The sequence below is a fragment of the Mirounga angustirostris genome, unplaced genomic scaffold (assembly GCF_029215605.1).
Source record: "Mirounga angustirostris isolate CCGP_5_RB_7025 unplaced genomic scaffold, mMirAng1.0.hap1 SCAF_15, whole genome shotgun sequence".
Taxonomy (NCBI): Eukaryota; Metazoa; Chordata; class Mammalia; order Carnivora; family Phocidae; genus Mirounga; species Mirounga angustirostris.
Window position 1 is genome coordinate 56894863 of NW_026991723.1, and position 12438 is coordinate 56907300.

The 12438-nt window shown below is 40.6% G+C and overlaps 1 protein-coding gene across 19 annotated transcripts in view; it reads right to left on the bottom strand.

Annotated features, from left to right (window-relative positions):
* The window catches only part of UBAP2 (ubiquitin associated protein 2), a 134146-nt gene that overhangs the window by 74572 nt on the left and 47136 nt on the right, over positions 1-12438 (bottom strand). For 15 of the 19 annotated variants that reach the window (XM_064578987.1, XM_064578986.1, XM_064578981.1 and 12 more), the window contains one exon: positions 1867-1944. In XM_064578987.1, the coding sequence (XP_064435057.1) occupies positions 1867-1944 (78 nt within the window). Of the gene's footprint in view, positions 1-1866; positions 1945-4071; positions 4832-5508; positions 5689-12438 lie in introns of all 19 variants that reach the window. The other 4 variants (XM_064578997.1, XM_064578992.1, XM_064578998.1 and 1 more) reach the window with 2 other exon arrangements.

The window sequence follows — 12438 nt, forward strand, 5'->3', positions numbered from 1 at the left end:
CTTTCTACAAGTTTGCTGTGGCCGAACCAAGAAAGAAGGCATATGCAGATTTCTACAGAAATTATGATTCTATGAAAGATTTTGAGGAGATGAAGAAGGCTGGTATCTTTCAGAGTGCAAAGTGATTTTGGAATGTAAAGAATTTCTTTGGGTTGAGTTCCATTGAAGTCTGTCACTGACCTGTGTTCCTGAACTATGAAACACGAATATTGGGTTATGGGATAGTTTGTCTTGATAAATAAACAACAAATAAAATAAAACACACACACAAAAAAACTAAAGTTTAACCATAAAACTCTGAACTCCTGGACCAGTGCTCTTTTTTGTGTATCTGCTATACTATTCAGACAAAAGAAAATACGATATGCAGAAGTATGTCTCGAGCTATACATAAATCTCATTCCAGAGAATAAGTTCTATCATTTTTTTTTTAAGATTTTTATTTATTTATCTGAGAGAGAGAATGGGAGACAAAGAGCATGAGAGGGGGAGGATCAGAGGGAGAAGCAGACTCCCCGCTGAGCAGGGAGTCCGATGCGGGACTCAATCCCGGGACTCCAGGATCATGACCTGAGCCGAAGGCAGTTGCTTAACCAACTGAGCCACCCAGGCGCCCAAGTTCTATCATTTTTAATAAATCCTTTTTGTGGCCTTCTAAAACTATTACTATTAGTCTAATGACAGCAACTCTAAGTATAAACAAAGAGTTTACAGAGTAAAGGGCTAAAAAAGTTAGGCAGGAAGCTAGGCATGAGCAATAGGAGGATGGACCTTAGATATCATAATGGAGAGCCCCGCAAGTGAGGACAGCCTGGGAACCACCCCATTCTCCCCAACTAACAATGGGTTTGTGGTTACAACATCCTGGGCAGGAGTTAGAGCTAAATTTGCTTGTTGCACTTGTGCAGAAAGCAGCAGTTTGTCCTTATTTAACCTAATGTCTCTAAAATAGAAATAATGTTGCAGATTCTTACCCCATGCAGGCATTTTGAATACAATTTGGGAAAGTTGGCTATTATATAATCCAGGCCTGTCACTCAAATGTTGCAACCCTACGGCCCGCCCAAAAGAAAAAAACTGATAGAAGGCCACACCACCAAGTTTCCAGGGCCACTGTCTCTTGACTAGCCCACTTCTCCCTTGGGGGTATACTTTAATGAAACTCTGCTTTGCTTTCTTTTTTTTTTTTTTTTTTAAAGATTTTATTTATTTATTCATAAGAGAGAGAGAGGGGCAGGCTCCCCGCTGAGCAGGGAGCCCGATGAGGGACTCGATCCCTGGACCCTGGGATCATGACCTGAGCCGAAGGCAGACGCTTAACGACTGAGCCACCCAGGCGCCCTCTGCTTTGCTTTCATTCTGCTGTTCCGTAATTCTTTATGGTGGCAGTGAAAAGAACCAAGGCTTCTTTCCTTTTCCAGCTAACTCTCAGTAACAAGTCCACTGTGGGACATTCACTCAAGGAACAATTACTTGTAGACCTCTTCCAAGGTCTGGACTGAGGTAAGGGTTATACAGCTTGATTTCTAGAATCTTGAAGGGAAAAGAAGTCTTATCAGAAGATTTTTAAATTTATATTATCAAAAAGGCCTCTCACTAAAATTCTAAATGAAGACATCACACTAAAATTTAATGTTATATTTTTGCAGCATATGTTTGGAATCATCAACATGTTGGAAAAGGCAATTTGGTTCTTAACATTAAACAAAATTTTCTGAGAACTTGCCAAATACTAAATGTACTCTCTATACACAGGTACAGACAAGGTCAGGGTGCTTCTTCACAAATGTCTAGCTCATTGTTGGTAACACTAGTAACTAGGGAGATTCTACTATCAAAATAATAGTATCTTTGCCACAAACATACCTGTTTAACTTTAGCTTCAAATTCTGAATCATTTTTATCGAAGATCACTTGAGCAAGACGCATCTGTTCAGCTGTTGCCTGAAAAGTACATACACAATTGTTAAAAAGATCTCAGCACCTTAAACACAAGTTAGATGCCAAAATCTGCTGCAAAAAGATAAAAAGCTCAAGCACTACAGTTCTATTGTAACAAAAATACTGATTAGAGCTCTCAAATGTTTACAACTTGCTTCCATAAGCCAAATAAACATCAAATTAAATGGCATAAGGGTCCCATTCCTTTGGCCAAATGACCTAAAGTTATTATTCATCTTAACTGGCCATGTGATTCATTTAAATATTCTTTCCCTTGGGGAAATGGGAGTAAATAAGAACTACAGAAAATTAGAAGAACAGGAAGTAGTGGAGACTACTAGGACACAGGCTTAGAACCAGCATGTCTGTCAAAAAACAAACAAAACAAAAAAGCTCTGCTGTCAACTCTTTTAAGATATCCTGGTCAGCTCTGAAGAAAAACGGCTGTATTTAACGTAATAAAAATTATTTTTAGGGGTGCCTGGGTGGCTTAGTCAGTTAAGCGTCTACTATCAACTCAGGTTATGATCTCAGGGTCCTGGGATTGAGCCCTGCATCGGGTTCCCTGCTCAGCAGGGAGTCTGCTTCTCCTTCTCCCTCTGCCTCTCCCCGCTGCTTGTGCTCTCTGTCTCTTTCTCAGTCTCCCTCTCTCACTCAGATGAATAAATGAAAGCTAAAAAATATATGTATTTTTTTAAATTAATTTTTTTTTAAGCCACAATTTAAAAATTTTTAAGAAAAAGGGAACTTTAGGGACACCTGGGTGGCTCAGTCAGTTAAGCGGCTGCCTTGGGCTCAGGTCGTTCATGATCCCAGGGTCATGGGATCATGTCCCATAGCAGGGAGCCTGCTTCTCTCTCTGCCTGCTCTGCCTGCCGCCCCCCTGCTTGTGGGCTCTCTCTCTCCCTCTGACAAATAAAGAAGACCTTAAAAAAAAAAAAAAAAGGAAACTTTCAAATGCTACAATTAGTCACCCTAACAGAAAACTCTCTTCCAGTGGCTTTTCAGCCAAAACACTCATTTGTTTTAAATATTTTTTAATATTTTATCCATTTATTTGAGAGAGACAGACACAGCGAGAGAGAGAACACAGCAGGGGAAGTGGGAGAGGGAGAAGCAGGCTTCCCGCCAAGCAGAGAGCCCGATGTGGAGCTCGATCCCAGCACCCTAGGATCGCGACCTGAGCCTAAGGCAGACGCTTAACAACTGAGCCACCCAGGCGCCCCCCAAAACACTTAAAAAAAAAAAAATCAAATTACTGAAATTTTGCCGTTTCCTTTTGTAGTATTTTTGGCAATAAAAAATTAGAAAGTTGGGCGCCTGGGTGGCTCAGTTGGTTAAGCGACTGCCTTCGGCTCAGGTCAGGATCCTGGAGTCCCAGGATTGAGTCCCGCATCGGGCTCCCTGCTCGGCAGGGAGTCTGCTTCTCGCTCTGACCCTCCCCCCTCTCTTGCTCTCTCTCTCTCATTCTCTCTCTCAAATAAATAAATAAAATCTTAAAAAAAAAAAAAAATTAGAAAGTTATGGGGCACCTGAGTGGCTCAGCCGTTAAGCATCTGCCTTCGGCTCAGGTCATGATCCCAGGGGCCTGGGATCAAGCCCCGCATCGGGCTCCCTGATTGGTGGGAAGCCTGCTTCTCCCTCTCCCACTCCCCCTGCTTGTGGTCCCTCTCTCACTGTGTCTCTCTGTCAAATAAATAAATAAAATCTTAAAAAAAAAATTAGAAAGTTACTGTATAAAAAAGTTAACTCTTGGGGCACCTGAGTGGCTCAGTCAATTAAGTAAGTGTCTGCCTTCGGCTCAGATCATGATCCCAGAATCCTGGGATCGAGCCCTGCATTGGGCTCCCTGCTCAGCAGGGAGTCTGCTTCTCCCTCTGCCCCTCACCCCACTCGTGCTCTCTCAAGTAAGTAAAATCTTTAATTAATTTAATAAATAAGTAAATAAGTAACTTTTGTGCAGTGAGTTTATAGTAATATGCCCATTTGGCTTGTTAGCTTTTACAAAGGTACCTTGATTAATAACAGGAAACTAGGTGAGGGGCACATAGGAACTCTCTGTACTATTTCCATGCAACTTTCTGATAAACCTAAAATCACTCCCAAAATTTACAGAAATAAAAATATTACCCGTCTGCCTTCGGCTCAGGTCCTGATCCCAGGAGCCGGAGATGGAGCCCTGAGTCGGGCTCCTTCTCCCTCTACCATCCCTCGCCGCTCATGTTCCCTCACTTTCAATCTCTCAAATAAATAAAAATCTTCAAAAAATAATAAAAAAATAAAAATATTACCCTTGTTCACTAAAACCTTTACTAACTCCCAACAAATATTTAAAAAGTTAAACCATTTAAATTACTGAATGAGCATAGAGAATGAAGAAAAAAATAAATCAAGGAGCTAATAATGAACAACTTTTCTACCCAAATACTACAGAGATCAAGTCTTATACCTAAATTTGTACACATATCCATGATAGCTTTCTTAGAATAAGTACAAAGATGTGAAACTACTGACCAAAGAAATATCTAGAAAAATGTTTCATACATCTGAAACTAATGATGTACTGTATGTTGGCTAAGTGAATTTAAATTAAATAAAGAAAAAAACATTTCAAACCATCTGTTCAAAAATTCTCTGCACACTGGCTACAAAGATTTATTCTCCACCAGCAGTATAAAACAGCCTGTTTTCAAAATCTTTCCAATTTAAAAAAAAATGCCAATTCTGGGCGCCTGGGTGGCTCAGTTGTTAGGCGTCTGCCCTCAGCTCGGGTCATGATCCCAGGGTCCCGGAATCGAGCTCCACGTAGGGCTCCCTGCTCGGCGGGAAGCCTGCTTCTCCATCTCCCACTCTCTCTGCTTGTGTTTCCTCTCTAGCTGTCTCTCTCTCTCTGTCAAAATAAATAAATAAAATCTTTAAAAAATAAATAAAAATTAAAAAATTAAAAAATGCCAATTTAATCAATGAAAAATGGTCTCTATTTGGTCTAATTTTTATTTCTTAAATCACTAAGTAAGGGTAATCTTTTTAAAATATACTTAGTAATGGGTGCCTGGGTGGCTCAGTCGTTAAGCGTCTGCCTTCGGCTCAGGTCATTGGGGTGGAGCCCCCATCGGGCTCCTTGCTCAGCGGGGAGCCTGCCTCCTCCTCTGCCTGCAGCTCCCCTTGCTTGTGCTCACTTGCTCTCTCTCTCTTTCACTCTCTGACAAATGAATAAATAAAATCTTAAAAAAAAAAAAAACTTAAGCCACATATACAGGGAAGAAAAGAAGGTCCGCAATGGTGGAGGGGAAGGGGCCAGGAAATCTCAGAAAGTAAGCCAACATAATTACACAGAAAAGAAACTCTCTACGGTTTATTAGTTAAATTAATAAATTATTAATTTATTCTAAATTAGAAAACCCACTCATAACCATGTAGCCATCTGAAAGTCCAAGAAAACTCACTGCACATAAATTAGAGCAAGAGAAAAATAAAGGTCAAATCCCATACAAAGTTATTTTAAGAAAAACAGAGTAAGAAGATAATACCCCCATAACCAATGAAAACACACCAAAAAAAAAGTACCTAGAGAATAAAGCCCTGGGGCGCCTGGATGGCTTAGTCGTTAAGCGTCTGCTTTCGGCTCAGGTCATGATCCCAGTGTCCTGGGATCTAGTCCCGCATCGGGATCCCTGCTCAGCGGGAAGCCTGCTTCTCTCTCTCCCTCTCCCACTCCCCCTGCTTGTGTTCCCTCTCTTGCTGTGTCTGTCAAAAAAAATAAACAAAATCTTAAAAAAAAAAAAAAAAAGAATACAGCCCAACTGCTATCTTCTATCTCAAAACTAAAAGGCACCGAGCATGGGGTACCTGGGTGGCTCAGTCGGTTAAGTGTCTGACTTCGGTTCAGGTCATGATCTCAGGGGAAAGGACTCTGCTGCTTCTCTCTCTTCTCTGTACACCCTCCCCTTGCTCATGCACGCTCTCTCTCAAATAAATAAAAATCTTTTAAAAAGGCACTGGGCATAAGGAAAATTATATAATACATAAATAACTTCATTATTTTCTAACTCAGAAATAAAAATGAGGGGCGCCTGGGTGGCTCAGTTGGTTGGGCGACTGCCTTTGGCTCAGGTCATGATCCTGGAGTCCCTGGATCGAGTCCCGCATCGGGCTCCCTGCTTGGCAGGGGGTCTGCTTCTCCCTCCGACCCTCCCCCCTCTCATGTGCTCTCTCTCATTCTCTCTCTCTCAAATAAATAAATCAAATCTTTTAAAAAAAACATTAAAAAAAAAAAGAAATAAAAATGAGGACTACACACAAAGAAGGAACACAAAAATAAACTTTTAACAGTTAATGCTTCAAGAGAAATAAAAGGTGAAAGGGTGAAATATTTTAAGTAAAAAATTTAAAAAGGAAAAATAAAAAGCTAAGAATTAATGACAGAAGGGGTGACCGTCTTGCTCAGTTGGTAGAGCATATGACTCTTGATCTCGGGTTTGAGAGTTCAAGCCCCATGATGGGTGCAGAGATTTTTTTTTTTTTTTAAGATTTTATTTATTTATTTGACAGAGAGAGACACAGCGAGAGAGGGAACACAAGCAGAGGGGGTGAGAGAGGGAGAAGCAGACTTCCCACAGAGCAGGGAGCCCGATGTGGGGCTCAATCCCAGGACCCTGGGACCGTGACCTGAGCCGAAGGCAGACACTTAACGACTGAGCCACCCAGGAGCCTGTTCCAAAATAGTTTGTTTTTTAAAGAAGGAAGTAACAGAGACAACAGTAAAAATAAACGAAAAAGACAGTAGGAAAAAAAAAAATCTGATTCTTTGCAGAGGGGAAATCGACAAAACCGACAAACCTTTTAGCTAGATCAGCCAAGAAAGGAGAGAGAAGACTAAAGTCATTAAAATTAGGAATGAAATTGGGGACATCGCTACCTATGTTAGAGGAATAAAAAGGATTATAAAATTCCATAAACAAATGTATGCCACAAACTGCATAACCTAGACAAAAAAAATTCCTAAAAAGATACTACTGAAACTATGTCAAGAAAAATGAAAATTCTATAACAAGTGACTGAATTAGCCATCAAAAAGTTCCCACAGGGGCACCTGGCTGGCTCAGTCAGAAGAGCATGGGACTCTTGATCTCAGGGTCTTGAGTTCAAGTCCCATGTTGGTTGTGGAGCCAACTTAAAATAAATAAATAAAAAGTTCCCACAAAGAAAAGCCCAGGGCCAGATGGCTTCAATGGTAAATTCTTCCAAATGATGAAGGTATTAACATGCATACCAATTCTTTACAAACTCTTCCAAAAAATATAGAAGGGAACACTTCTAACTCATTCTACAAGGTCAGTATTATCCTGATACCAAAATCAAAAACATCACAAGAAAAGACACCTACAGAAAAATACCACTATGGATGAAAAAATCTTTCACAAAATCCTAGCAAACCAGCAACATACACAAAGGATTATATACCATTACCAAGTAAGGTTTATCCCAATAATTCAAGGTTGTTTAACATCTGAACAATGTAATAGATCATATTAATAAAATAACAACACCCCATGAATATTTCAGAAGACACAGAAAAAGCATTTGATAAAATCCAATATCCTTTCATGATAACAAGGAGTCAACAAATCAGAAATAGAAGGGAACTTCCTCAACCTAATAAAGGCAACTACAAAAACCACAGCTAACAACATACTTAACAGTGAAAGACAAATGAAAGCTTTCCCCCTAATATCAAGAACAAAACAAGGTGTCTGTTCTAACCTTTTGTACTGGAGGGTCTAATTAAAGCAATTAGACAAGGAAAGTCCTGAGGCAATTAAGCAAGGAAGGTAGGAGCATACATATATAAAGATGGAAAATGTCCAAATATACACCCTTACAATATGCATGCAAACTTCAGAAAAACTGTTATACAGGAAAGGGCCAACAACAATCTGGCAAGCAAGCATTATCTTTCCATAAGATAAAAAAAAGTTCCTATTATAAAGATTATTAAATCGTGAAGTGGAGCTTCAATTTTATTGCTAGGAAAGATCTTAGACATAGTAGTACAGTTCAACACCATAGTGTCCCCTAAGCAATTTACTAACACTTTATGCTGGATGTTAAAGGCATAGGGTTCCTAACTACCACAGGTATGTAGTGCCGAGTGTATCAATCACACTGCCTCCAAGCTAGGGAGGAACCTATTTTATCAGTCTAAGAATATAGTAATGAGGGTCTAGGCTAGTGTGGTTGCCATAAGAAGGAAGGGATATAACGGAAGATGATGTTTTTTTCTGTCATTTTATACTTGAAGACTGAGGAAAATGACTACAACATGTGCGAAGACTAGAAAACACAGTCCACATTAGTTATGAGAAACCTGCAGAGTCTTAAGGGAAAAGAGGCACATAAAAAGATACAATGAGGGGCCCCTGGGTGGCTCAGATGGTTAAGCGTCTGCCTTCGGCTCGGGTCATGATCCCGGGGTCCTGGGATCAAGCCCCGCATCAGGCTACCTGCTCAGAGGGGAGCCCGCTTCTCCCTCTCCCTCTGCCTGCCATTCCCCCCTGCTTGTACTCTGTCAAATAAAAATTTAAAAATCTTAAAAAAAAAAAAAAAAAATGATAAAATGAGAGTTAGAGGCAAGGTGAAAGAAATCAGCAGTACATAAAGAAAATTGCCAGAAGCCTAAAAGAAGTCAGGATGCCTGCACCAAGAAAACATAATAAAAGCTACAGAAGCTTCTGGGATGAGGGTGATGTTCTGTATCTTTTTTTTTTTTTTTTTTGACAGAGAGAGACACAGCGAAAGAGGGAACACAAGCAGGGGGAGTAGGAGAGGGAGAAGCAGGCTTCCCGCCGAGCAGGGAGCCCGATGCGGGGCTCGATCCCAGGATCCTGAGATCATGACCTGAGCCGAAGGCAGACGCTTAACGACTGAGCCACCCAGGCGCCCCGTGATGTTCTGTATCTTGAGAGAGGACTGAGTTATACAGGTACATGCATCCAACAAAAAATAATCTGGTAACACTTAAAATGTCTCCCTATGTAAATTTCAACTTAGAAAAGTGGGGGGGGGGACCTAAACAAATATCAAACTCTAGTTAGATATGTGTATATGCTAAAGAGCATAGGACTAAACTATATCGGTGACTTTAATTTACCTTGAAATGCATCAAGAAAATAAGGTAAAACAATGGATAGCTAGCCAGATGTAATAAAACAAATATATCAAAAAGCTAATTTTGGGGGGTGCCTGGGTGGCTTGGTCATTAAGCGTCTGCCTTCAGCTCAGGTCATGATCCCAGAGTCCTGGGTTCAAGCCCCGCATCGGGCTAACTGCTCCGCGGGGAGCCTGCTTCTCCTTCTCCTCCCTGCTTGTGCTCTCTCTTGCTATCTCTGTCTCCCTCTCTCAAATAAATAAAATCTTAAAAAAGGGGGGGGGCGCGCCTGGGTGGCTCAGTTGTTGGGCATCTGCCTTCGGCTCAGGTCATGATCTCAGGGTCCTGGGATCGAGCCCCACATCGGGCTCCCTGCTCCGCGGGAAGCCTGCTTCTCCCTCTCACACTCCCCCTGCTTGTGTTCCTTCTCTCGCTGTGTCTCTCTCTGTCAAATAAAATCTTAAAAGAAAAAAAAAAAAAAAAGCTAATTTTGAGTGTATGGGTGTTCACCATACAACTCTTTTCAAAGACTCTCTGTATTTGAACATCTTCCTAACAAAATGTTAGGGGGGAAAATTTCAACACTTCACCCTGCTTCTCCCTCTTTCCTGTCATGCTTCCCCTGCTTGTGCTCTCCATCTCTCTCTGACAAATAAAAAAATAAAATCTTAAAAAAAAAAAAAAAAAAAGAATGTGCTTGGTTCAAGACATTTCAGACAGAAAATATAACACACAGCAATGTCACAGAGTACAAGACACACATAAAACCAGGGACTCTGGCTGTAGTATCTTTCTGAAATGGGTATGGGATTAAAAGTAATGGGGGGGTGGGGGGGACAGTCACTAATAACAGATCTGAAAGCAGCAATATTTAAATTTGCTGGCCTGAGAACTGCCTTTGATTCCTTAATGTACCTAGTTACACACACACACACACACACACACACACACACACAAAATGCTTCCCCTGACTCTATTAAACTATCTTACAAAGTATTAGCAAGAAAACACTTGAATTCACAGACTTTCACTTAAGAATAGTTATTAGTAATAGCGTTTTGCTATAGGTAACAGTCTGGGGCTTCCACATATTTTTTACATTTTCATTTTATATTGTTTCACCTCCAAATTTCTAAAATGTAAAGTTAAGGGACCACTGGCTGGCTCAGTTAGTAGAGCATGCAAATCTTGATCTCAGGATCTGGAGTTCAAGCCCCATGTTGGGTGTGGAGTCTACTTTAAAATTACACATACATACCTAAAAATAAAAAATAAAATGTAAAGGGGCGCCTGGGTGGCTCAGTCATTAAGCGTCTGCCTTCGGCTCAGGTCATGATCCCAGGGCCCTGGGATCGAGACCCACATCGGGCTCCCTGCTCGGCGGGAAGCCTGCTTCTCCCTCTCCCACTCCCCCTGCTTGTGTTCCCTCTCTCACTGTGTCTCTCTCTGTCAAGTAAATAAATCTTTGAAAAAAATAATAATAATTATAATAAAATGTAAAGTCATACATTAGATAAATACCAATTACTAATTTATTCAGACTAAATTTTCTCAGCTTAAGTATTAGACTCAAATATTCTTTGCATTTCTCTTCAGTGATATCATCTGTATTCTTCCTAAGAGGGCCATTTAGACATAACTTCTGAAAGCGGACCTGATGCATTTAACAGATGTTTAACAACTACAGTGCTGCAGTACTAGCCTATCATATTAATGAAATAAAAAGCATTTTAAATCAGAACTTTAAATATTTTTTACCTTTGGTGACTAACCTAGCCAAGAAAATTACGTTAAATATGCGATAAAGAAAACCCCAAACATAAATTCAACTAAGACAGGAAACTTGTCAGACAACCTCTGGGAAATGTCAAGAAATCTGTACAACTTGAAAAATCAGAGGAAAAAGCAAAATCAACTGATAATTTGAAGTTAAACAAGGTGACTGCACCCTACCCTACGACAAACACTAGTGACATCCACCACCCAACTGTCAGGTCTTGCCAAGAAAAGCAGCATTACTTCCATTCACTTGGCTTATAATAGGCTAAGCTACTTTCTTCTTTTTTTTCCTCCTAATTTTTTTAGGTAAACTCCACGCCCCCTAGGGCTTGATCTCACAACCTTGAAATCAAGAGTTGCATGCTCCATGACTGAGCCAGCCAGGCGCCCCAGAGCTAAGCTACTTTCACAGTGAAGAATGTATTGACAACTTTTCTACGTAAGCCAAATATTTTTTGTTGTATTTGCCAATGAAAAAATTTGGAAAATATAATGAAGTACGATTTTTTTAATCATCCTTATGCCTACCACCCAAAGATAAACATTATTAACATAGTCTACTTGTCTTTTTTTTTTCTTGTTTTAACAGTCGTTCTATACTATAATTTTGGGTCCTGTCTCAGTTGATCAGGAACCAGGCATTTTCCAACATAATTTCAAACGGTATTATAATCACTTCATAACTTATGTGGAATATACAATGAGTAAAGGTTAACAATTCCTGAATACAACCTACACCATTTCTAATTCCTTACAACCATCCTGAAAAGTCACTTTTATTTATTTATGAGAGAGAGAGAGGGAGGGAGGGAGAGAAAGCAGCAGGTGGAGGGGCAGAGGGAGAGGGGAGAAGCAGACTCCCCGCTGAGCAGGGAGCCCACCTCTGTGGATCCCAGGACCCAAAGCAAAGGCAGACGTTCAACCGACTGAGCCACCCAGGCACCCCTCCATGTCACATTTTAAAAATCTGGAGTTCTGGGGTGCCTGGGTGACTCAGTCGGTTAAGTGTCTACCTTTAGCTCCGCGTTGTGATCCTAGAACCCAGGGATCGAGTCTCGAATCTGGCTCTCTGCTCAGCGGAGAGTCTGCTTCTCACTCTGCTCCTACCCCCTACTTCTGCGCACTCTCTCTCAAATAATAAATAAATCTTAAAAAAATAATAAAATAAATAAATCTTCAAAAATGCATAATTCTGAGTATCTCAGACAAACTAAAACTGATAGTTATTCTACAAAGTAACTGCCCTATATTCTTCAAATGGGTCAATGTTATGAACCAGAGGAAACGAAGTTCCACATTAAAAATGACTGAAGAGGGGCGCCTGGGTGGCTCAGTCATTAAGCGTCTGCCTTCGGCTCAGGTCATAATCCCAGGGTCCTGGGATCAAGCCCCGCATCGGGCTCCCTGCTCCGCGGGAAGCCTGCTTCTCCCTCTCCCACTTCCCCTGCTTGTGTTCCTGCTCTGGCTGTGTCTCTCTCTCTCAAATAAATAAAATCTTTAAAAAAAAAAAAAATTAAAAGAACGGACATCTGAATACAATGTATGATAAAGGACTTAATTAGCTAAAAAAA